At 38.8% G+C, this 25,892-nt stretch overlaps 1 protein-coding gene across 1 annotated transcript in view; it reads left to right on the top strand.

Moving 5' to 3' along the window:
- The window catches only part of SLC26A8 (solute carrier family 26 member 8), a 47,204-nt gene extending 21,518 nt beyond the window's left edge, over positions 1–25,686 (top strand). Inside the window, exons 8-19 of the mRNA XM_063098284.1 lie at positions 5,705–5,852; positions 6,702–6,815; positions 11,431–11,508; positions 14,719–14,814; positions 15,565–15,671; positions 15,753–15,822; positions 16,276–16,368; positions 16,492–16,623; positions 18,425–18,796; positions 21,815–21,869; positions 21,970–22,154; positions 25,219–25,686. Coding sequence (XP_062954354.1) covers positions 5,705–5,852; positions 6,702–6,815; positions 11,431–11,508; positions 14,719–14,814; positions 15,565–15,671; positions 15,753–15,822; positions 16,276–16,368; positions 16,492–16,623; positions 18,425–18,796; positions 21,815–21,869; positions 21,970–22,154; positions 25,219–25,686 — 1,918 coding nt within the window. The remainder of the gene's footprint in view (positions 1–5,704; positions 5,853–6,701; positions 6,816–11,430; positions 11,509–14,718; positions 14,815–15,564; positions 15,672–15,752; positions 15,823–16,275; positions 16,369–16,491; positions 16,624–18,424; positions 18,797–21,814; positions 21,870–21,969; positions 22,155–25,218) is intronic.
- Positions 25,687–25,892: the final 206 nt, after the last annotated feature.

Genomic DNA, 25,892 nt, shown 5'->3' with positions numbered 1-25,892 from the left:
TACCTGTCTGGTTAACCCTCAAGGGAAGGACAAGAGATGCCTCTGTCTTCCTAGTCTCTCTCCTAGGGCTCAGTGTTTGGGGATGAATCAGTGTCCTTGAGTAACATTATTTTCTTACCCTGGGTAGGAAGTTACCTTCAAATAATCTGGCATATGGAGTTCTTAAGGACTCACAATGAATTTACATTATAATTCCTACCAGAGGCTATGGGGCATCACTCTTGTTTCTGTTAGGAAATTATAATTTTTTACCCTTGATCAGATGAATCACGTTAGCTAAGAAAGACAATATACTGCAGTTTCTGGCCTCACAGGCAGGCTTTTGAAGAGCATTGCTCATTTCCTCATGTTGGATAATAGGGAATCCTGCAAAGAACCAGGGATACTGGCTAAACTTTGGGATAACAAAACGTAGGCTACTTTGATAGAACCAAATTGAACAAGCCTCATATTCTACTAGTTAATAAAATCGATAACGGCTAAATCCATTTGAAATTCTATTCAATTAAAAAATGTGAGTAGATACCACCTACGTACCGGGGAACACAAAGATAAATAAGACATGGTCTCTGCCCTCAGAAAAAATAACCAACACTGAGATTGATGCTTTACCTATTTTTTTCATTTGCTCTTCACAGTAATACTATGAGGTAGATATTATCTTCTTTTTAAAAAATTATTTATTTATTTTTAAATTGATACATAATAATTGTACATATTTATGGGGTACATGTGATATTTTGATACATGGATACAATGCGTAATGATAAAATCAGGGTAATTGGGATATTCATCACCTCTGACAAGTGAGCATTTAAAAAATCTAATTTTAAGCATTGCTTTGAACTTCCTTTTTTTATTAAGGTCCAGTGAAATTGAACAATTTAAGTTAGCTCCTGCTTTGTCCGTGTCCCCTTTTAACCTAATTTACTAGCAAGAATTGAACGCTACAAAGAACAGTAGGAAGGAAAAACAATAATTTGTGTTGTTATCATACTAAATATTCAAGTTTTACTAATTTAGATTTGGGTAATAAATCACATTTACTGTGTACCTCTTTGGGACAGACAAATTCTTACCTACCTTCTTAAAAGGACAAAAGGGGGGAATTTGACAAAAAGTTAAATATCTGCCTCTAAGCATTCAGTTATGTTCCTACCTAGCTCATTATCTGGAAAACACTGAGATCCTTGTAAGTTATAAGTAGGAAATTAAAATATACAAAGTTGGATGGTGAAGAAAAAATATTCAAAAATAAAAATTTAGACTCACGCACATAATAATGGTAAGAAATGGGAAGATAAGAGAAGATAGCTCTTAGAGGGGCTAAAAGTAGATTCTTCTTTCTTAAAGGAAAACAAAATTTTGAATACATGCAGTAATATGAAATTTTAATTAAATATGGAATTATTTGCTTTGTGGAAAAATACATCACAAAATTTCTTTAGAAATAATTTTCCCAACTGTATTTAACATATGGTCATTTTACCGAAGTTGGATTTTTACACAATTATTCAGAAGTAAATCAACTATTGAGTCATATATATTTTTGTCTTTGATGAAATGATAAAAGATAATCAAAAGAATAAACATTTTAAATAGCAAACCTTATCTAGAACATTTAAGAGATTTTTTTCTGACTTATAAAGTAATCTAGAGAAATGGAAACAAAGCATATTTGTGTTTCCACACTAGGTTTAAATGATTATGCCAGTATGGATCTATGGAAAAAGAATGCTCCCTCCGAAGTCATCAAGATTTCTTTTCCTTTCTTAGTCTGTTAATATTGTGATTGATTTTTGAATGCTAAACCAATGCTGCATCCTGGGATAAACCATTCAGTCATGGTGTATTATCATTGCATATATTGATTTGCTAAAATGATAAGAATTTTTGCATTTATGTTTATGAAGAATACTGGCCTGAGATTTTCTTTTCCTGTAATATTGGTGTCTGGCTTTGGTACAGAATATGTTGACATCATAGAAGTATTTGGGAAATACGAGTATTCCCTCAACTCAATTCTGGAAGAGTCTGTAAACTTGGCATTATTTCTTCCACAAATATTTGGTAGAATTCATCAGTGAAGATATTTGGGCCTGGAATTTTTATTGTGGGAAGATTCTTAATTACAAATTCAATTTTTAATATGCAATTTATTAAATTATGCAATTACTGTCTATAATTCAGAGTACTGTTTCTTCTTGAGACTGCTTTGTTAGTTTTGGTCATTCAAAGAATTTGACCATTTAATCTAAGATGTCAAATGTATTGACATAAAGTTATTTATAATATTCTCTTTTTATATGCCATAAAATTCATCCTTTAACCAATTCAGTGGATTTTAGTATATTCTCAAAGTTGTACAACCATCACCACCATCTAATTTTAAAACATTTTCACCCCAAAAAGAATCCCAGTATCCTCTAATAGTAACTAATTACTCCTCCTCATAGCCCTTGGTCAGCTCTTATGCACTTTCTGTCTATATGGATTTGCCTATTCTGGACATTTCATATAAACAGAATCATATAATATGTGGCCTTTTGTGTCTGGCTTCTTTCATTTAGCATAATATTTTCAGGATTCATCTGTGTACCATGTATCAGTACATTCCTATTTATGGCTGAATAATATTCCTTGTGTGGATCTACATGTTTTGTTTAGCCATTCATCAGTTGATGGACATTTCAGTTGTTTTCCACTTTTGGTTACTGTGAATAGTGCAAGTTTTTGTATGAGCACCTGTTTTTAATTCTTTGGGGTGTATATCTCTGAGTAGAATTGCTGGGTCATATGGTAATTCTATGTTTAACTTGTTGAGGAACTGCCAAACTGTTTTCCACAGCAGCTGCACAATTTTACATTCCCACCAGCAATGAACAAGGATTCCTGTCTCTCCACTTATTTTATTTCTTCTTCTTTTATTGCTGCCATCCTAGTAGATATGAAGTGATATATCACTCTGGCTTTGATTTGCATCTCCCTAATGACAAATGATGTTGGGCATCTTTTCATGTGCTTATTAGCCATTTGTATATCTTCTTGGGAGAAATGTCTATGTAAGTGCTTTGACTATTTTTAATCGGGTTGTTTTTTTTCTTGTTACTGAATTGTATGAGTTCTTTATACATTCTAGACACCAGACCCTTATCGTATATGATTTGTAAGTATTTTCTTCCATTCTGTGGGTTGTCTTTTCACTTTCTTGATATATCCTTTGAAACACAAAAGTTTCTTATTTTTATTTACTTATTTAGTGGCTTATGCTTTTGGTGTCATATCTAAGAAACCTATGCGTAATCCAAGGTCATGAAGATTTACCCCTATGTTTTCTTTTAAGAATTTAAAAATTTTAACTTTTAAATTTAGGTATTTGATCTCTTTTGGGTTAACTGCTGTATATGTTGTGAGGCAAGGGTCCAATTTCATTCTTTCACATGTGAATATTCTGTTGTACCAGCACTGTTTGGTGACAGCTCTTTCTTTCCTGACTGAATGGTCTTGGCATCCTTATTGAAAATCACTTGGCCATAAATGTTTGGGTTTATTTCTGAACTCTCAATTCTATTCCATTGATCTATATGTCCATCCTTATGTCAGTCTTGATTACTATAACTCTGTAGTAAGTTATGAAATCAGGAAATATGAGTCCTGAAACTTTGTCCTTCTGTTTCAAGGTCACTGTAGCTGTTCAGGGTCCCTTGCAATTCCATGTGAATTTTAAAATTGGCTTTTCCACCTCTGCAAAAAGGGCTGTTGGGATTTTAATAGGGATTGCATTGAATCTGTAGATCACTTTGAGGCTCTCACTGGCCGAATACATCAAATATGTTTAAATCCATGAATAAGTAAAAATTCTAAAAGAATAAACTCATTTTTCACCCTTAGAAAATGCTAGGAACCCAACTCATTATTGTAAAAATTGTTAAATAAAGGGGAAAAATCAAGCATTTATCATGCCTTTCCTATGCTAATTGCTCTTTGGGGCATCTAAACAGTTGATAACAAGACATTTCACTTTATAGAAGTATTCCAGCCAATAAAGAGAGAAAGAATTACAGAATTAGAATATCACCAATAAGGGATACTAGCATATCATCTGCTAACATCACAAAAAGAGACAGTCATTGTATCCCTCCTGATAGAAGTATATGCCACAACCTATGAAGTATTTTTGGTTAAAAAGGCCAATTCTATATCTGACCAAACCTGAAAGGCCAACTACCAATTTACAGGAAATACAAGGAACAGAGGAATGCATTAAATGACATACCGGAATACAATCAGCAAAATCCAGACTGTGGGAAATACTATAGGATTAATGACCAGGTTTCTTTAACAAAAAAACTGCAAGGAAGAAAAAAAAAGATATGGAAGGGGAAACTATAGCTTAAAAGAGATTTAAAAGAATTGTAGTATATGGACCTTATTTGGATTCTGATTTGAATAAATTGTAAAATATATGTTTATGAGATATTTGGGAAAGCTTGAACATTAACTAGATATTTGATAATACTCATATTAAGAAGTTAGTAATAATTTTTTGGTGTACATCTTTTACAAAGGTACACTGAAATATTTACAACTGAAATGATATAATACCTAACATTTGCTTCAAACTAATTTTGGAATAGGCAGTGGATAGGATACAGATGAAATAAGATTGGTCATGAAAAAGGTGTTGAAGGTGGGTAAAGGGTACATCTCATTACGGCATCCTTTCTTCTTTTGTAACTGTTTAGAAATTTTCTACTTTAAAAACAAAATATCAAACATTTGTCAGAGTTTCTATCCTACATACATATAAAGGGAACCAAAAACATAATCTCTGACTCCTAGGAAGTCACAGCATAAAACTGACCACACAGAAGCTAATTTAACAGATACTTTGGGCAACAGAGTAAAATTACTAAACCAGTACATGAATAGACAAGCATTTGTTCCTATGAAAATCAGAATGTTCCTCAGTTCTCTGGACAGCAATTTGATGGTAATACAGACAAAGAAGAAAGTTTATTGTGTTAAACAAGTAGAGTTTCGTAGTTAACAATAGGGTAAAAATTATACCTGGGAAGAGGATTTGATCATGGTTTATATGTGTTTGGCAATGGCTTGTACAATATGATCTTACTAGGAATACAGTGTATTGAATTAGAAGAATTAAATGACCATGATTATCAGCAAAATAAATAAGTCTCAACAGTCTGACGACCTCAAAAGTACAAGAGGGAAGATGTGGGTAGAATTTATAAGTAATTTGTATAAAGGACGACGACTAAAATTATGCCATGAAGGATTTGTGTGTGAATAGAAGGGAATTCATTGAGCCTTTTAGCTCTAAGTCTTAGATGTGATACCTGCCTATTGTTTACCCACGGGTATGGTCTCAAAATAGTGTCAAGGAATCATTTTTCATGCATCCTTGTGGTTTTGCTTGTCTTTTTTATTGTCATTGCTACATGGCAGAAACCTTGAACTAAAAGGCAGCAGAGCATGTTCTCTTAACGGTTTTTGTAACTTGGCTTGGTTTAATGGCAGTTTTGGCAGGCTGCTGCCTCAGTTGCTCTACTTGTTCCTCATTGTTATTTTTAAAAAAGGAGGGGTGGGGGGTCAGGCCTGCCCAGAACGACAAGGATGGAGTGGGGGAGGTGCCAATCAAGGATTCCTGCTATCCACAAATAATTCCGCTATTTTATTCCAGCTTCCTGTTTCCTGCATTGCCAGATTTCAGCATTCTTTCCAAGGTTATTTTACAAGCCATCTCTTTAGCTTTGGTGAGCTCCTTTCTGCTCATATTTCTGAGCAAGAAGATTGCCAGTCACCATAACTACAGAGTCAATACTAATCAGGTGAGAGGACTGTTACTTCCTCTGACCCTTAAGTCTTTGTCCTGAAATCTGAGCCTCCTGTCAACACGAAGGCTGAATTCTTCTTTAAGCAAAGTCACTTGAACTGTAATTTGGACTGTAATCACAAAACGATTTTTGAGAGGTGAGGGATACTTAACTTTGAAACCACTTGAATTAACATGAGTGTTATCCCTCTAGAACAGATATGGTACAGAGAAGTAAGAAGATAACATATGGCATCATGTCGTTAAGTTAGCAGAGTTCCTCTCTTCTTAATTTTATCTTTCTTCCCACCAAGTCCTTAGAAGTTGACCATATATTTAGGTGCAATAAGAAATGCTATGGAATATCATACACAAAACCACATATATATTGGATACTAGTAAAATAGTCTTTGTCTTTTGGTTTTTGATTTATTTTTTCAGGAAAATAACTACTCTGAGTTTGGCCCTTTCCCTAGAACTCAAGAGGGAAATATGGAAGCAAGAGGTGTCCCAGTTTGACTTTTAGGATAGCACAGAAGGAAGGGAGAAGAATAGCACTGAGCTTCTCCCTGTCATTCTAAGTCCTGGTGATCATGAGAAAGAATAAAAAGACAAGAATCCAATTTTCTCACCTTGAAAAAGTGCTTTCCTTATGATCATTAACTAAAATGAAGATTCAACTTAATTTATAAAGTCAGATTTGCCATCTTTTTGTTCTTCCTAAGAATATTTCAATCTGTTATTTGAAGTGATATAAACAACCCTATATTCATATGCAAGAAATAAACAGCATACCTTTAGCTCGAAATTAAATCAGGATTCTTCAACAAAGAGCGGGCCTAAAGTGTCTGCCTTTTCTTTACAGGATTTAATAGCCATCGGCCTTTGCAATGTCGTCAGTTCATTTCTCAGATCTTGTGTGTTTACTGGTGCTCTCGCCAGGACTATTATCCAGGATAAATCTGGAGGAAGACAACAGGTGTGTTGAAGTAGAATTTTATCTCTCATGTATAAAGATATTTATGTCGATTCATATGTATATTCATAGAAGATTATATCGACTTAATCTTGTGCTGTTTTAATATTATGCTTGATGGGGAAGACCTCTTGGAAGAATTTGGATTCCATGTTTGCCTTGATTTTTGCTCAGAGTTTGTCTCAAAGGTTATTTGTCAATGTGGAACTTGAAAGTCATTTTCTATAGAAACATTATTATATGTGAGAGGTTTCCACATATAAGCCAACAAATACCCATTTTCCATGTAACACACCTGAAGGATAACAATATTTCAGGTAAATTTACCATCATCTATTAACTTTTTTTCCCCCTATGGGGAGATGTATTCTCATACTTAGTCTGGGAAAGTAATAATACAATCACCCCATCCTGGCAGCAAACTAAAAATTTTCTTGGCTTCCTCAAAAGTCATGGCAAGGGGCCTTCTTGATAGGGAGTTGTGTCTTTTGTCTAGAAGAGCCTAGGAAATTGATGACTGTTCTACTTTTGAATAGGAGAAAATTATCTAGGTCATACTCTCATCAGGTATTCTGAATTAATAAACTAAATGTTTAGGTAGGGAGAGGGCCAGGGTGCAAGGGGAAATGGTGGAAGGTAAGACTGTAAAGGCAAACTCTGTCTGTTGAGGGTATGAGATCATAAGTTTTGAACTGACTAGATAAAAGTTACAACATGATAACCTGAGAGGTGTCCCATCTCAGCTATGTAGTGTGATGAAATGTCAGAGAGCTATCAGAATTGAAACTGGGATAAGCCCAGGGAAAGAGTCAGGGTTCGGACTGCAGAGAAACAGTGGCAAAGGTCAAAGACATACTTATGCTGCAGAAGCATAGTCAGAAGGTACAGCTATGGTCAGAAACTGATGTGTCAGAAGAATGGGCAATAAATTTAAATGGGAAAGATAAAGCGTCACAGCCTACTGGCAAATGTAAAGTGAAGTATACAGTGAAAGTTAATAAAAGTCAGAAAGATTAGGCACGGGTGAGAGACTGGGTCTAGAATAATATGTCATATCATTTTGTGTGAACTGAGTTTCTACAAGACACACTGGCCTTCTCCACTACCACTTGACAGGAAGAAGAAATTTGGGCTATGTTAAAAAGAAGGATGTTCTATATAAGCATGCAAAAACTTTGGAGGATTTTATGATAAGAAGAAATGGAAATGGAAATTCCAGAGATGAATTCCACTAACTGTTTGCGACACACTTTGGTTATTCAGTATATAAGCATAACATAAATTTGGGGAGACAAGATGAGCACAGCTGGAAAAAACTAAATCACAGTAAAAGAAAAATTGCGTGCAGAATAAGCACAGTAAACAAAAAGTGCTATAAATATTGCAAGAAGGAGAAGGATGGAGGAAGTGGGACTTTCATGGAGTACTGAAAGGGGGTTAGGATATGTACAGATGGAAGGGAGGAAGAAGGGCTTTAGTCCAGACTCAGAGTTGTCTTAAAGGCAGGACTCCATCCTGTACAATGTGGACTAGAGGAAGAATAGCTTTGCCATCTGCACTGACTGATTTGGGGAATAGAAAGGCCAAGTTTGGGGATGGCCTTAGCAGATGATTGAATTTCCAGCCTCTGAACAAGCTTGTTTTACCGTTTTAGCTCACTGGACAAAGGGCCTGCCTCAAAGGCAGCGTATGACTCTCATTCTGTTTCCTGTTATTGCCTTGTTCACCTGTGCAGCACATTCCCTACCAGTGACACCTCTCACTTCACTGTTGTGGCCCTCCATGGGGAGAAATGTCCCTAGGGAAGCTGGCAAGCCCTGTTCTGAGACCCTGATAGGCCGGTGCAAATTGCTGGCTCAAGCAGAGAATGCAGCCAGTTCCCTACACACTGGAGCTGCCCAGTTTCCTCTCTTGAGTTTCTGATCTGAATCGGAAAAGTCCCCTGAGATTCATTCAGCCTTCTTCATCCCACAACAGTGGGGTGTTCTCTCCACCCCTTCTCTCTGGGGCCTTTTGATTCACTCTGCCTGAGAACATCCCCAATTCTTCAAAGTTCCTCAGGATGACAAGAAGTAGAGGGCTGGCTTTCAACCTCTCAAAAATGACCTGCCACCAGGGGTCACTTTAAATAAACTGTGTGTATGAGAGTGGATTTTACATTAATTTTTCCCTGTCTAGCACCCATTTCCCTCTATCTGCTGCAGCAAAACTTGCTGGCCCTCTAGCCACAACCTCGCCTGCGGCATGGGTAGGCCTGGCCCCTGGCAGAGAGGATATGACAAGCCCTAGGCCTGAGGCCCGCTGGATTGTCCCCACTCCATTTTCCTGCTCACCGTATTCTGACCACTGTGATTCCCTGTTCTCCATGATGGGGTTCCTTTCCTTGTTCCCTGCTTTCCAAGGACTGGCCTTCTTTCCTTGTCCCCAGGCTCCCAGAACTACTTTTAAAATGAGAAGAAGCAAATGTGGCACTGGAGAGAGCATGGATTTTGGAGTCAGATCATCAGGGGGAATGAAGCCTGACTCCATGCTTCCTAGATGTGTGTGACCTTGGGCAAATTACTTTTGCTCTCTGGGGCTCTAGTCCTCATCTGTAAAATGGGGATAAAACCACCCTTTCAGTTGTGATAATTAAATTAGATGCTAATAGTGTCCACCACAGTGCCTGTCACTTCAGAGATGTTGAAAAATCACAGTTTCTACCCCAGGTCCCTAGTGCCCAGGCAGGTGTTCAGCCATCTCCTGTCCTACTTCACAGAACCCACTGCTTATGGATCTATGGGTGTCTGAGGGTCTGCATGTCAATAGTGGCTATGGCTATGGGGACTCACATTGCCTTGAATCCCCAGAGAGAAGGCAGAGTTAGTGTTTGTTCAAGAAAGCCTGAAAATGTGATGGAAAATCAGAGCAGAAAAGCAAAACATGCATGAGATGTACAGTTCTGCAGTGCTCGCTGTCTTTAGACCTGTTCAGGAACTAAGCCTGATATTCTGAGAGTCATCAAGCATCTTCCTGAGGCACAGTGCCACCGAGGATGGTCCTGTGGTCCCAAAGCCCACTTCTTTGAATGTGCAACCCAGGAGGATTCACAATTATTGGCGGGCCTCCCAACCCTCTCTGAGCAGCAGCTAATTTTATGGGATCCATGTCTAGTTTGTACTCACTTTAATCTAGATTTTATATACAGTTTATTTTAGTGTCTTCCTATCTTTGTTTCCTTAAAATAATCAGAATAATTTTGAAGAAAAGAAGTGGTAGCAAAGAAAAAGCCTGATATATTTTCCTGCACAAATCAAAGTAGTTTTTTGTTTTGTATTTTTTCCTATAGTGCCAGCAAAGACCAGCTGAAAGTTAGATCAGCTGTTGGAGCTATAAGTTAGATCCAGCAACAGGCTGATACGTAGACTGGCTGGAGAGGCCGATGGGCTCAGTTACCTGTTTCAGTTCCACAGTGTGTGAAATGTTTGCCATTACAGCTTTTGAATTTCAGTTAAGGTGATCCAATTTCCTGAGTGCTTCTTTCTACACTATTCTCATGTGGTTCAGCTTTCCCATGTCAAGCACTCACTTTAACTGTGAATCAGATGGGATGGGGAAAGAAGGAAGTAGGACGTTGACTGCATTGCCACTATTTTCAGTAATACATTTATATGGCAAATAGCAGTGAGTAGTGAGAGGAAGCCAGTAGGAAGTCCCCCCCCGACTTAAAAAATTTTAAAACTTAGAGATTCATTGCTGAGTGGTCCTTTCATGGATTAAATTTGAGGAACTCCCTCAGTTCTTGCTTGAATATGCCATTATTTGTGTTTTATGCCACCCGTCATTCCTCATCACAGTGGAAAATGACACTGCTTTATATTACTGTTATTACTAGGGGCTTAAAAAATGGAAATTTACCAATAGAGGTATCATGAGTTCAAGACTATGTCCAAGAGCCTTGGGATTATAAAGCAAACTGTTTCTTAGCTTTCCATCTTTATTTGCCAAGTAAGAATCACTTTATTTACCAAGTGACATCGAGCCAGAGTAGCCAACCCAGCTGGGATAGGATCTGGAGCTGCTATATGCAGCCTGGATTCATGTTTGTAGCTTTTTTTTGATTGCACTGAAACAGAAAGAAACTGAAGCAGGAAAATGAAGCACCGCTGAAGCTGTTAGGTGGGAAGTTATCCAAGCTCCAAACAGGAAAGTAAGATGTGGTATATTATATGGGAGGTAGAAGGTTGGGATTTTAGGGCTGTAAGTGAGAACTTTACTAGGGCTTTCCTAAACTATGCAAGGAGAGGTTAAAGTTAGGAGGGAATGCAAGTTAGATTTTATGAGGCTTGAGTTTCATAGCCCAGAGCTTTGGCAATAAAGATTCAAATACCCAGGACAATTTGTACATTTTCAGAGATCACTCATGCATTCATTCAGCAAGTATTTTTCTTGAGTACCTAGTATGTGTTCAGCACTTTGATAAGACCTGAAAATGTCGGTTGAACAAAAATCCACTTATGCTGAACCCAACTCCTTTTAAGAAAAAATGACATGCTTCTCACCAAGCAGAAGGCCTCGGTTGCAGACAGGGACCAATACATTCCTGATGGTTTCTCTCCAATCGGCTCTGTCTCCTCAGTTTGCATCTCTGGTAGGCGCAGGTGTGATGCTGCTCCTCATGGTGAAGGCGGGAAGCTTTTTCTACAAACTACCAAATGTAAGTAGAACTGATCAAATAAGTCAAGAAAGACCGAATCTCCACATTGCACCTTGGTAGGGCATCTCTGCGGAGAATTGGCGTTTGGCTTGTCCCTAGTGGTTGATCCGGCCCATCTCTAGTCCCTTTCTTTTAAAATAATAGTGTCTATGTCACAGGGCTGGGAGTTAAATATGGGGTTAAATACTTCAAAAAATTTGTGGAAAAATAGATTTGAAAGATAATGAATCTTTCCATGAATTTTTTGAAGTACCCTTGTAAGATAATATGAGAGATTTATATTTTTATATACGGCATATATATGAGTGTGAGGCTTATAGTAAGCACTCAAGAAACATTAGTTATTATTGTTATTATTATCATTCTCATTAACCTCCTTTTTATTACTTAAGCTATAATGTAAGCTTTACCAGTAAGGATGCAGTGAAAAATGATCAAAATAGACTTCAGATGCCAGACCCCTGTTACCAATACAGGCTTGGAAACTCACTTTGCATTCATGCCATCTGTTTTCCTCTACTGTTTCCAGAAGGCTTGTTCTGCATTCATGGGAATTCAGTCCCTGCATTGCTGCCTCACTGCTTCTCAATTAGTTCTTGGCACTAGAATGCAGGTCTGAAAGTTGAGTCTTAACTCACTGTTCAGCTAGGTCCCTCTATATACAAATGTACCATTTCTTCCCTTTGTGTGAGACTGATCACCTGAGCTTAGAGATGTCAAGTGTGTTCATTACTGGCTGTAATCAATTTGTTCCAAGTTATAATATAGATCCATGGTCAGTGACCGTCATTTCCTTTTAAGTTTTCTTCATGTTCCCTTTAACCATTTTTATATAGTACTTGGGGAGGTGGAAGAAACTCAGGTTTCTTCCCTGATGTAGCAGCTTGGTTACACACTGAGGTGGGGGTCCCTGAAGCTGGAGCTGTTGTAAATGTTATCCCCATCATTCTGAGCACTTCCCTTCCAGCTGGGAAATATCGGGTTTTAGTAGAGCAGCATAACCACAAGGTGGCTGCTGCCTCTGCTCTTGTGATTCAAGGATCCTGGAGCCAAGGCATGGAATCTACACAAGGAGGGTGGGATTAATAAGCTTGTGTTTAACATCCAAGCTGTCCTCTGATTCCCAGCAGAAGTCATCTCCAGAATTCACTGAAGGGTAGTGATAAAAGTAGGTAGCACTCCTTTATTACAAACATGTTGGGGACAGAACACCCCTTGCTATTGGCTGGCCATGTTATGTCACTTTATTTTTACAGCATCTAGTTAGCATGTTTCTGGGTGAGAAGATATGAATACAATCAGATCAATGGAATATCTGAATTACTATAACAATTGAAGTTATCTGAGCATTAAACTATGAATGACTTCTTTCTTCCTCGAAAAACTGTGGATAGCTTGTTGCAAAATCCTTACTGGAGTCATTATGGAGCATCCTGGCTAGGATCTCAACTAGTTAAAACAAGACCAATGCAAACTTTGAAAAACATGATACAAAATAGCATACTCAATATTATAACAATATGTGTAAAAAAATATATTTAGAACATACCAAAATGTTAACATTGGTTATCTCTTGGACAATGGAAATTATGTATGTTTCTTTTTTACACTATGAGCATATTTTACCTAAATATTCAGAAGGGTAAAATTTTTGATGTATATTGTTTTCTGAAAAGATTTGTTGTCTCTCCATACCCCCTGCCTCAAGTCAAAAAAGTCCATCAAAAAAGCTATGAAGTTCAGTTTCTTTTCTCTGTGCAAATTGCAGAAAGTTTAGAGAATCTTGATTGTAAAGAAGACGGTATGCTGGGAAAGAGACAATTTCTACTGATTTCATCTTTGCTCTTTCCTCCCGTACTGCCCAGCTGGTCACTGGGTACTCTCCGAAAGCCCAAGTAAGCTTGGACCCAGCCATTTCTGGTGATAGGATCACTCCTAATTCCTAGGCATATAGAGGAGAGGATGGCTAGGAAAAGCCTGAGAAATGATAAACTGATACAGGGACTTTATGAACACAAGAAAATGTTTTTTAAAGTAGGTTAGATTCTATTTTGAGGCCCTGGTGATTTTTATATTCATATGAGTATAGATCTTCATTTTCTCATATTTAAGAAACTTTTTTTCGCATTGAGAAAAGTAGAAATGCTCATTTTTAAAACTTGGGAAAATTTGTAGTAATTAAAAATTTCATTCACAATCACAAATAAACCACTATTAACATTGTGGCATATATCCAGCCAAAATTATTTTTTATGAGTGGATATCACTTTGCATGGTTGTAACCATACAATTTTGTATTCTTATTTTTTATTTAATATATAGCACAATACTCCTATATAACATTTAATAACTTCCTTATTGGAAAATTAGCTTGTTTGCATTTTTGTTGTTATAAGTAACACAACAATGTGTAATTTTGTACATCTACTCATTTCTATATTTAGAATGTTTCTAAAAGTAAAACAAAACTGTGTGAAAGCATATCAGCATTTCTTGATATGTTGCCAAAAGGGCAGTGCTTTTTCATACTAAGCAACCACATATAGGATATTACCAATATTTTTAATTTGCTAATTTAATTTGGTGGACAAAAATGGTTATTTTGTTAGTGACATAATTACAGTATATCATGATTAAACTTGAATAAAAGCCCAATTGAAACTTTTTGAGTTTCTGTGAGTAGAAGTTCTCTTAATTTATCATCCCATCTGAGAATGATTTCTGGACAACATAGGTGACATAGATATGTCAAGCAAACTAGACAAGGTAAGTCCAAGTAGCCAAAGCAGGTGCCAGCTCCCTGTGGGTCTTGTCCCGCACACCAAAAGTGACAGCACTGAAACAGAAGGGGCCAGATGACTGTAACATTTGTCTGCTCTTCCTCTCACTGTCTATGTGAATAATAAACTAACTATCTGAACCTAAAAGGGACCTGTTGTAGCTTTACTGGCTGAATCAGCCAGGCCTTGGCCTTGGCCTTGGCCGGACCTTAACTTATGTGTTTGACAAATTGTGGAGGAGAGCAGAGAAAAACATGGAGAATAGTTATTTGATTGGATAATGAGTTGGAGCATGGACATGGTACTCATGAAATGTCAATGCAAAATATCTGAGTGGAAGGCTTACTAACTTTTTGTGGTTCCTTTGTGGAGACTTGGGAGTTTTACTCCCAGAAGGGAAAATGAAGCAGGGTTTATCTTTTCCCCACAGGCTGTGCTGGCTGGTATTATTCTGAGCAACGTCCTGCCCTACCTTGAAACCATTTACAACCTACCCAGTCTGTGGAGGCAGGACCAATATGACTGTGTGAGTGTAGATGTCCTGGCTAAGGAAGGGAAGGATAAAGGGGAAAGTTGGAAAGAGAGAAAGAGAACAAATAAAAGAGATCAGCCATGGACATGAAGAACACTAGCAATTCTTTGATGCCTAGTACTCTATTTTTGCTTGAAAATGGGAGTCAACATTGTTGGTGCATGAAAACATGGAGACTTTATTCCAACTATTGTAAAATTAAATAAAAGGGATTAATTAAGTGGCCACAGTTACATGCAAATCTAGTAAAAAGAGCTTGTCAATCATTGCATATTTGAATGACTTTTAATCTAGTTAATGTAAATACATTCCAGGATAGGAGATGCAAATCCTAATAAGAGAAGGAGGTGTCTTGCCAGGCAGAATAGCTGCTGGAGCACATAGGTCTTAAAATAGCAACTAGCATTTGGTGAGTGTTCCGGTTTGCTCTACAAATGGTATTTCTAACCTCAACAAAGCCTATAATGTAGATGTTATCATCTCTATTCTGTACATGAGGAAAGTGAAGTTTCAAGAGAGAACTGGAAAGAGCGATGACCAGGGATACGTAAAAGAACTGCTAGGCAGCCTTGAGGTCCCAACTGTTTGCAAAGGCACCAGTCCATATGGCTGTGTATTTTTTTCTCTAACTCTCAGGTGTAGTAAGGGAGAGGGTGAAGATGAATTGAGAGATAGGGCTGGTAATTTTCTCAGTTCTGCTTGTTTTCATGGTCTTTCTTTTCCCTTCATTCCCTTTTCCATAAGGCTCTCTGGATGGTGACATTCTCAGCTGCAATTTTCCTAGGACTGGACATGGGACTGCTCATTTCATTAGTTTTTGCTTTCTTCATCATAACTGTCCGTTCACACAGGTACTTTGTCTCAGATAATAGGAGGTTAGCCATGACAAGGTAAGGCAACTATGACCTAAAGTCAAGTGCATTTCCTTTCAGAGCTAAGATTCTTCTCCTGGGCCAAATCCCTAACACCAACATTTATAGAAGCATCAATGATTGTCGGGAGGTAAGAATCCAAACCAGTTCCACTCCTTTGCCTAAGGGATGGGATGGACCAAGCCTGGAGCTTTGCTTTTCTGCAAAATCCCTTTGCTGTTGTTTGCTGCACTGCAGACACACATTTACAAAGGAGGGGGAAGTGAAGCACAAGGGTAGAGGCAGGTTCTTAAGTATCCAAATCCTTACAATACCGCAGCCAGTTAAAGATAATTTTAAAACGTACTTTAAGGAGAGGAAAGCCAAGAAAAAAGGAGGAGTGAGGGAAAATGGAGTGGAAAAGAAGGAAGCAGGAAAAGCAGGAGAGAAATGGGAGGAAAGAATTTTCTTGCCTGGGAGGAAAGAATTTTCTTGCCTCTAATAAGAAAGAATACAGTTTCTCCAGAAGTTTATAAGGAATTATTATTTTTACTCCGTAAAAGAACTGAGACATTTCCCTCAACTTCACATTTTTGTCTTGCAGATTGTAAGCATTCCTGGGGTGAAAATCTTCCAGTGCTGCAACTCTATTACATTTGTAAACGTTTACCACCTAAAACACAAGCTGTTAAAAGAGGTACCCGCTTTCCTCCCCTGCCTTTCTCTATCTGCTCTGCTCCCCCCACAAGCATCCCTCTCCCATCCTGTTGTGTTTTTCCACCACTAACCCTCTACATGAGACTCCTCTTACATCTTTCAGGTTGATATGGTAAGGGTGCCTCTTAAAGAAGAAGAAATTTTCTGCCTGTTTAATCAAAGTGATACCAACCTACAGAACGAAAAGATTTGTAGGTGTTTCTGCAACTGTGATGACCTGGAGCCACCGCCCAGGGTTAGAAATGCTTCTTTACTGTATTTTTCTCCACTTCTATACAGTCATTTTGTGACTAGCTTATTTCACTTAGCATAATGTCCTCAAGGTTCATTCAGGTAGTTATTTTAAAAAATTTTTAATGGAAAATTTTGAACATATGCAAAAGTTGAGAAAATATAATGAGCACCTATGTCCCACTATCAGCTTTAAGATTTATCAACTCATAGCCAATCTTGTTTCATCTATACCCCCACCCACCTAGAGTCCCTCAAGAACACATTTTTGAAGCAATTCATGTAGTTTTAAATCAAATTAGGGAGATAACGCTCTATTAGTGTGACAGAAAAGACTATATTGCATTTTATCAATTCTAAATTATACATTTTTTTCACATCTCAGAAATTGCATCATGCAGTTCCATGATGTGGCATAGTTTAATTTTCAGCATTTTTTTTTCCTTTCTTGATAGTACAAAAAATAGTGGTACATCTTTAGATTGATGGAATAGGGTTGTAAACCATACAATACAGTACATTGCTATCTTCTAAATTTTGTGTTTAGATTTCAATAATTCTAAGACTTAAGGTAAGAGGAAATCAGTATGAGCTCAAAAAGACAGAGAAACTTCATGGTGGCAATGGACTTGGGCTGGGTGGGAAAGAAAAGTTTGGGCTGATGTTGGGTAGGGAAAAAGAGGATTCCCAGTCCATGGACAGGCCTGGCAAAAACACCAAGGTAGTAATAAGTGTGTTCTCGGGATAAGAGGCTTGGCCTGGGATGTAAGGTCAAGCAGACATGGGATGAGGTTATCATGAGAAAGACAAAAATGTAGAGAAGACGAAAGAGAAAAAAGGGAAGCTCTTAGAGAATTTCCTTTGCCTGGAGGAGCTTACATCTCCCTGCCACTGGGCCACACGCTCCTGTCCCCCAAAGGCCTGGCCTCAGTGACCTTTAAGACTTGGGAAACAGCTCTCACCTTTGAACTGTAACATTATGATCTATCCACACCACTGTTTTTGCTATACAATATATACTATCTTGTATAGTTTTAACCTTTAAATTTTTAAAATTTATATCACAAGCAACATTGTTAGAATAATAGATTTTTTAAAAAAGAAACATGACCCAGAATTATACCACTGTAGCAAATGAATTATTTTCATTTTTCCATATGCCTTACAGTTCTTGTCCACATATGTTGTTATTTACCCCTTTAATGCACAGGTACACTTTCCCCAGGCAGATTCTGGTTCCGGTGAATGCAGAGTCCACATTCACATCTTGCGTGTCATTATATTCCTGGTCCTTGGTACTGTCTCTGGGCCTATTAGGAGATTGAAAGGGGTGGAAAGTAAAGACAGCCCTGCCCGAGTCATTTTTGTTTTCTTAGGGAATTCTGACAGAAGACTGCTGTACTGATAAAAGAAGGAGGTGCTGAGAAAGGAACCGATGGAAAGAAATACTTCACACAATGTATTAGCAGGCACTGGAGACTAATTAGGACCCAGGGATGAGGAAAGGAAATAAATTAAAGATGACTTTACGTCTGGCTTACTAAGACAATGATAATGTCATTGATGGACATAGAAAGTTGGGAAGGGGATGCTTTAAGTGGTAAGGATAAGCAGAGATGAATGTTGGTTGAGTCATGAGCTTGAAGTGACAGTGAGATATCCAAGTAGCAAATGTACAGTTCCTAGTCTGGGAGAAGTTTCACAAGAGAGAGGGAAGTGAGCTGGTAGATAGATACAGCATCATTGCAAGTACTTCCAGCCCTTCTCTGAGTCTTATCACAGTCCTCCCCTAACTGTTGTCCCAGATTGTTTACACAGAACGATTTGAAAATAAACTGGATCCCGATGCATCCTCCTTTAACCTGATACGCTGCTCACGTTTTGAGAGCAGGAACATGAGCCAATCTGTGTCCGATGACCAAGTGCCATACACAACATCTTCCATATCTCAGAGAAATCAAGGGCATAACTATGAGGAGATGGAGAAAGTTCAGCTTCCTACGAATCCCTCAAGAAACAGTTCGCTACCACTGCCTGATGCTATGCAAAGTCATGGGGGGAGTAGATTGCTCATCCCTCACTCAGATGGGCCTCGTTCACCCAGCACCCACACCATCATCCTGGACTTCTCCATGGTGCATTATGTGGATTCACAGGCTTTAATCATATTAAGACAGGTAAGTACTGAGGAAGATTTATCAAGACCTGTGATTCCTTCCTACCACCTCCACCCAAACCCAATCCTGAATGAATCCTGTTAGTCACTGTTCAGCTGCTATGTGATTGCTAGGCCACCAGAAACTTGGACACTGAAGGTAGTATAAGGTCAATCAAAAGAAAAAGAAAAAAAACCAACTCTGATTTGTTGAACCTGACTTTGGTTCAGTAAGCATGGCACATTATTCTTTCTCATGGAATGAAAAAAATAAACTCTTAACACCATTGAAATCGTGATCAGTGTCATGCCCAGCGACTCCCAGTACATCCTGGGATTTAGCTGCAAATCTTTTCAAGGAATAGGTCTGAACGCTACAGAAAAAGGCTCACCAAGAATTCTCCACTGTTCAGCTGCTCTGAACCAGGCACTGTAAAAATAAAAAATAGGCACTGGCCTGTCTTGCACTCAGATTTGAAGAAGTTGCGATGAAATGACACTTCAGGCTACCTGTCCAGTACCTGTAGGGTCTTCTCCATGTCCCTCTTTGTAGACTCAGGTGAAAAAGACAAGATTTTTCTTTCAAAAGCTGTGTCCCGGGGTGCTGACTTCTCTCTCACTCTCGGGTTTCTCTGACACTTCTCATTTCTCTCCTTCCTGTACAGTACAGACAGTTTAGATGCACAACTAACCATATCGGTTTCATTGTTTAATGCCATAAGTACAGTATATTTCTTCCAGCCAGCTTATCTAAGTTTACAGCAGTCTATCTCACTCTTGCTTCTATTGGTGATGGCTCAGGTTTAAACAGCCTGAACACTCATTTCCTGGCTCTGACTACACCCACCTTTTATTGAGATACGCTCCTTTGGCTGGTTTTCCTTTTTTTATCCTCAAATCCTATTTTATTATACTTTCTTATTCCTGAAGGAGTATGATTCTCTCTTAAGTGAGTCCAGCGCCTCTTTGGTCTGAGGCATTAGAAAGCTTTTCGTGGCAGAAAGAATTCTGGTTGGTAGTCTGGGATGTATGCTTTGTCCTGGCTTTACTGCTCGCTGTCCATGTGATCCAAGGTAAGTTATTAAATTGCACTGGGTCTTGGTTTCCTCATCTATAAAATGAGAGATTTGGAAGAGATTAACATTAAGAGCTTTCCCATCCATAAGATCCTGTTTTCCCATCCCATTTTCAGACTCAAGTATATTAAACAATCTCTTGTCATTTGGGCTTTTCCATCTTAGGTGGTTCTACCAGGCTGTTCTCTTCTCCCAGTCATGTACTGTAGTTGTTACTTTATATTTCATTCCACCCACATTGTCAAATGCCTGCTACATGCCAAACTGAGTTGAACACATGTATATGCAGTGTCTCTTTAATTCTCACAACCGCCCTGAGAAACAGGCCATATTTCCCCTAAGGGTCTGAGGCTCACAGCTAATAAATGGCCTGTCCAGCATTTGAACTTTTGTGTGTGTGTGTGTGTGTGTGTGTGTGTGTGTGTGTGTGTGTGTGTGTGTGACCCGTAAGGGGATCGCGACCCTAGGCTTGGTGTCACCCGCAGTGCGCTCAGCCAGTGAGTGCACCGGCCATCCCTATATAGGATCTGAACCCGCGGCCTCGGCGCTCCCAGCACCGCACTCACCCAAGTGAGCCACGGGGTCGGCCCCCAGCATTTGAACTTTAAGCATCTGACCTGATAGCATTCTTTTCCTCTTTTCCATAGTATGGTTGGGCCATCCTCTCCTGTCTCCCCTGTCTTGCCTCCCTTATTGTAGAGGCACCATATATTCTGGACCTTGGCATCACCCATCCACACCTGGCATATGGGTGATGACTTTCTGCTCCACCCCCATCCTGGAGGCCATGTCACGCACCTTTACCTTACAGCCTTCAGACATTCATGGTGCACTCTCACACTCTGAAAATACAGGTTTCTTCATTCCCTTTGGAATTGTTCTGTATACAACCTTACTGGAGGAAATCATTATGTTTTTTATTTACTTTATAAATGAAAACTTAAACCTACTAAGAAAAATCCCAGCAGTCCATTCTTACTAGAGACAACCACTCAGATTCAGCTTTTTCTAATTAATGGGATTTCCCTTTCCCATTGCTTGTCACTTAGAGTCTATCTGTTATGGTCCTTTACCAAATGACTTTTATGACTTACCAACTGATTCAGAATGACTCCTGGTCCTGAAAGAAGCAGAGTTTGTTTTGTTTCTCTTGACACTTAAACTTAGTGCTCAGGGTTGGAGTCTACTCAATCTTAGAGTATTAAGGTTAATAAGACTTGCTTTGAAGTAAACTTCAAGATTTATTGCCCCTGAGCATATGTATAAGTTGAAGTAAACTTGAAGTTAGTATCTGATGTTTATTAATCTGATAGTAAGTATCTGATATTTTACTAAAGTCAAATGCAACTTTGCAAAGCAGCTATGAATGTGACCCTCAGGGTTTCTAAATTCCATTCCCTATGTGTCATGGCCATCTCTAGGCCAGGTCTTGCCTCCTCCGCTCATCTCCAGGGAGAAGGGGTCACATGCAAACACTAAGCAATAATACCAAGATATAGTTGTTGATGACAACTCTCCAGAGTGCTTCCATCACACCTGTGCCTGTCTCTATCCTAGGCTTTCCTCACATGAATGTTCTCTAACAGAACATTGTCTCTTTATGTAGTCTATTTCCCCCCTTGAGATCACAAGCAACCCTCTCTCTCACTCCCCACACCCATATGAGATGGACTGATTCTCTTTTGTATTTCTAGCACTTTAGACATTTCCTGGCATATACGAAGATACTTCGAAAAGTTCGTGGAAAGATTTGTATTATCTTTCATTTATATTTTTCCATGAACTTTTCAAAGTACCTTCGTAGAAGTCCACTCATCGAATGTTTATAGAGCTGAACTGGGATGCAAAGGTACATATACCCAAGACAAGTGGATGGCTGAAGGGGTTTTAAAACTCAGCTAATTAGAAGGCCCTTTCCTAGTGAGTCTGAAGCTCTTTGGCACTGACTTACTCTCTCCCCACAGATGTGCAATGCTTTCCAGAAGGCCAACATTTTGGTGCTCCTTGCAGGGTGTCACTGTGAGTAATCCTTCATCCTGGGAGAGGGCTGTGTTTTGCACCTTGGGTCCTCTGCTCCTCAGATGTCTGACACTGTGTGTGTTCTGGATTTGGTCTGTAGCTTCTGTAGTGAGAGGATTTGAGAGAAATGATTTCTTTGACGATGGCATCACCAAGGCCCAGCTGTTCCTCACCATCCACGACGCTGTGCTGTTTGCGTTGTCAAGAAGGATTCCAGATTCCCCTGAGTTAAGCATGGATGAATCTGAGACAGTGATACGGGAAACCTACTCAGAAACAGACAAGGTTGGATAATGTGAAGCATCAGAGCTGGGAGGAGGGGTTGAAGCAAGGCATGGGGTGGGTTTGGGGGAGTGCCTGATCAGATAGAGATGAACGATGTCCAGGAAAGATTTTCTGGCACCATATGGCTATGCCAGAATGTGAGATGTTAAAATGCTCCCATACCAATTGGTAAATAGTAGTGAACCTGAGCCACCAAGTGCCCCCACTGCCATGACATCTGGGTCCCATTCAGGACACTTCCCCAACTCAAGAGAGGGGTTTACCCGACCCAGCAGAGGCCTCAAGGATCCTTTTATAGTAATCTTGGTTAGTGCCTGTGCCAAACCAATTGCTAAATATCTTAAATATCTCCCCCAGCTATACTTTTAGAATCCACCCCCACCCCACCCTTGGGATGAATAATAAAATTGATGAACTAGCAGAAGTTTAGATCTGTGTGTCTCATATTTTGGCTATTATTTACATTGTGGGTAATATGAGATTTACTAAACCTGACCAAAATGCAAAGGGGAATGATATATAAGTCAGAATTTTTAGTCATTTATTAATACTAAGTAAAGATCTGGACCTACTTCAGCATTTTCAAATCAGTATCTGTGTAGATTAAATGTTTCCCCCAAAAAGAAACTAAAAACACAGATGGACACCAAAATATTATCTCAATGACTTCCCAGAAGGCCTCACCTCTTAATACCACCACAGCATGAATTTTGGACACCACACATTCAAACTATAGCTCCATCCAACCATCTATTGAATAAACCTTCTTTTCCTTACTGATTTTCATAAAATATTAACATTTTTATGAAAGTTCTAAGTTTTAAGAAGCTATTTTCATATAATATTACATTCTTATGAAAGTTAAAGTCTATTGCTAGCTTAGTTTTTGGTTTCATTGTTCTGTTTTGATTACTACTACTTTATAATACATTTTAACATTTGGTCATGAAGTCCTGTGTCATCACTGTTCTACTTCAAAATTTGCTGAGTCATTTTCACAGATTTATTCTTCCAAACCAACTTCTGAATCTCTTGTCTAGTTCTCCCCCACCCCAGGGGAAAAAAAAAAAAAAAACCTGTTGGAATTTTCATTAGAATTGCATTAAAAATATAAAATAATTTGAGAATTTATACCTTTACAGTATTTGTTCTTCCTATCTAGGATCATGGACTGTCTCTATATTTACTCAGTCTTCTTAAATGTTTCAGTCATAGTAAGGTTTTGTGACTTTCTTCATTTAAACAAATCCTAGATACTTTATATGTTTCATATCTGTATTGTTTTTTAAAATAAATCTTTTTCATTATATTTTCTAACTGGTAATTGCTAGCACATAGAAAAGTCATTGATTTTTATTAAATTATTTGGCCACTTTTTGTGAATCATTTTATCAATCCTAAGAGGTTTCATTGTTAATACTCTTGGATTTTGCAGATAGAAAAATATTTTCTAAAAATAATCCTAATTTCTTAATTTCCAATTATTAGAATTCTTATTTCAATATCACTTATTATTGCATTAGCTAGACCTCCCAGAACAATTTTAGTAGTATTTATGAGTCTTGTCTTACTCCTGAATTTAATAAGAAAAGCTTCTTATGTGTCTCTATTAAAACTAGTGGTAACAATTGGATTAAGATGGACATTATTTACTATGTTTTTTAAAAGTATTTTCCCAGTTTACTAACATTCTTATCAGGACCTTATTAAGACTTAGTATTGAATATGTCCATTTTTTTCCTGGCATTTAAGATAGGGAAGACGAGGAGAGGAGCAAGCTCTATTTTGGATGTATTAAATTCAAGGTGCCCGTTAGACATCCAAGTGGAGATGTCAAGAATGGGAATGGGGCTGGCCATTTAGCTCACTTGGTTAGAGCATAGTGCTGATAACACCAAGGTCAAAGATTCAGATCCCCGTACAGGCCAGTCACCCAAAAAAAAAAAAGAAAAGAAAAGAAAAGAAAAAGAAAAAGGAATGATGAAAGTATATATATAAACCTGCAGGTCAGGGGAAGGGTTATAACCAGAGTCATTGGCATACAAATGGTAATGGAAATTATAAGCCTAAATAAAGTTATTTATGAGGAGAGTGTAAATGGAGAAGAGAAGGGTCCCAGGGTCAAGCCCAGGCACGCCAACATTTAGGAGTCTAGCAGAAGTAGAGGAGACAGCAAAGGGACCAAGAAGAAGCAAAAAGGAAGGGAGAAGGAAAAGCAGAAGAATGTTACATGATGGAAGAGAAGAAAATGTTTCAGGAAGGGTGAAAGTGGTTAATTTTGTGAAATGCTGCTGCAAGGCTGATTCACCAAGCCTTGTGGGCACCTGCTATGTGATAGGCTCAGTGCCTGGTACTGGGAATATCAAGAACTAGACACTGCCCCACCTCAAGGAGCGTAGAGTCTAGTAAGGGATAAGTTTGTAAATAAATAAGGCAATACATTACTGTTACCATGATAGAAGTGTGAGTTAGGTGCAGTTGGAAGACAGTGGAAGCTGTGATCCTGGCTGGTCATCTTTGATCTGAATCTAGAATGATGAATAAGTGAAAGTGAATGCAGACAAGATGGAGAAGGACAAGGCAGGCAAAGGGAGCAGCATGAGCAAAGGTAAGCAGTAGTCAGGCAACTTTGGGTAACTTTATGGCTAGAGCAAAGGGTGGGGGTCACAGCTGGAGATAAAGCTAAAGAAAATGGTAAGAGGCCAGGTCACAAATAGCCTTACACGTCCTGTTGAGGATTGCATTGGGGGTACGCAAGAAACGTGAGATCAAGACGGCAAGATGTTTCGAAATGCTGTCAAGACCATTGCTGTTTAAGTGGCTGATCATAAAATCCAGTCTAGCTAGAAAAAACAGAGAAATCAGAAGTTAGGGATTGACTGAGCCTGAAGAATAGTGAATAACTGAGAAATCAAATGGTACAAAGAAGATAAAAAGCAGATTAGGCCAGAAATATTTTCTACTTTGCCAGGAATCCAAGTCCTGTTGTATTCCGAAATTCCTTGATTGCTCAAAAGTTAAATTTAATTGGAAATTTTAACCCATCTAATTGTGTGTATTTCAGAAAGACAACTCAAGATCTAACATGAGAGGAAGTTTTCTAGAAAAGCCAAAAAATGTAAATCCAGGCTTCACCAAGATCCAGGAGGCAGGAGAAGAGAATTCAGAGCTAGATTTGATGCTGGATCACATGCTGGATTCAGAACAAGAGCCTGGGCTGGATACAGACCTAGACCTGGATCAGGAGCTGGAGCCTCAGTCAGAGCTGGAGCCTGAATCTGAGCTGGAGCCTGAAACAGAGCCTGAGCTTGAGCTGGAGCCTGAGACTGAGCCTGAGCCTGAGACTGACCCTGGTCTGGAGCTGGAGCTGGAGATGGAGAGGGCACCCGAGCCCAAATCCAGGCCAAATGCTCATACTCATTTTCGGCAGCAGTACTGGCCTGTTTATCAGCCTGTGGCTCCCAGCTCCCAGCCTCAGACTCAGCCTCCACCACGGTCAGCGGAAAGGAGACATCAACATAGGGATTCATAACCATCCAAGTGCAGTGACAATGAGGATGCCTGGGAGATGAACTGGAAATAAGGGGTCAGATAATCTTGGCAAATCCTCCCCACCCTAAAGGGGTAGCTTAGTCAAGAGACCTAGACTGGGATACAAACTAGCAGTACTTGCTTTGTGACTCCTCCACCTGCTGGCCTTCTTCCTTGCTCAGCACTGGGATCACACGCCCAGATCAC

Source organism: Cynocephalus volans, chromosome 5 (genome assembly GCF_027409185.1).
Source record: "Cynocephalus volans isolate mCynVol1 chromosome 5, mCynVol1.pri, whole genome shotgun sequence".
NCBI classification, from domain to species: domain Eukaryota; kingdom Metazoa; phylum Chordata; class Mammalia; order Dermoptera; family Cynocephalidae; genus Cynocephalus; species Cynocephalus volans.
This window is presented reverse-complemented; position numbering and strand designations above follow the sequence as displayed.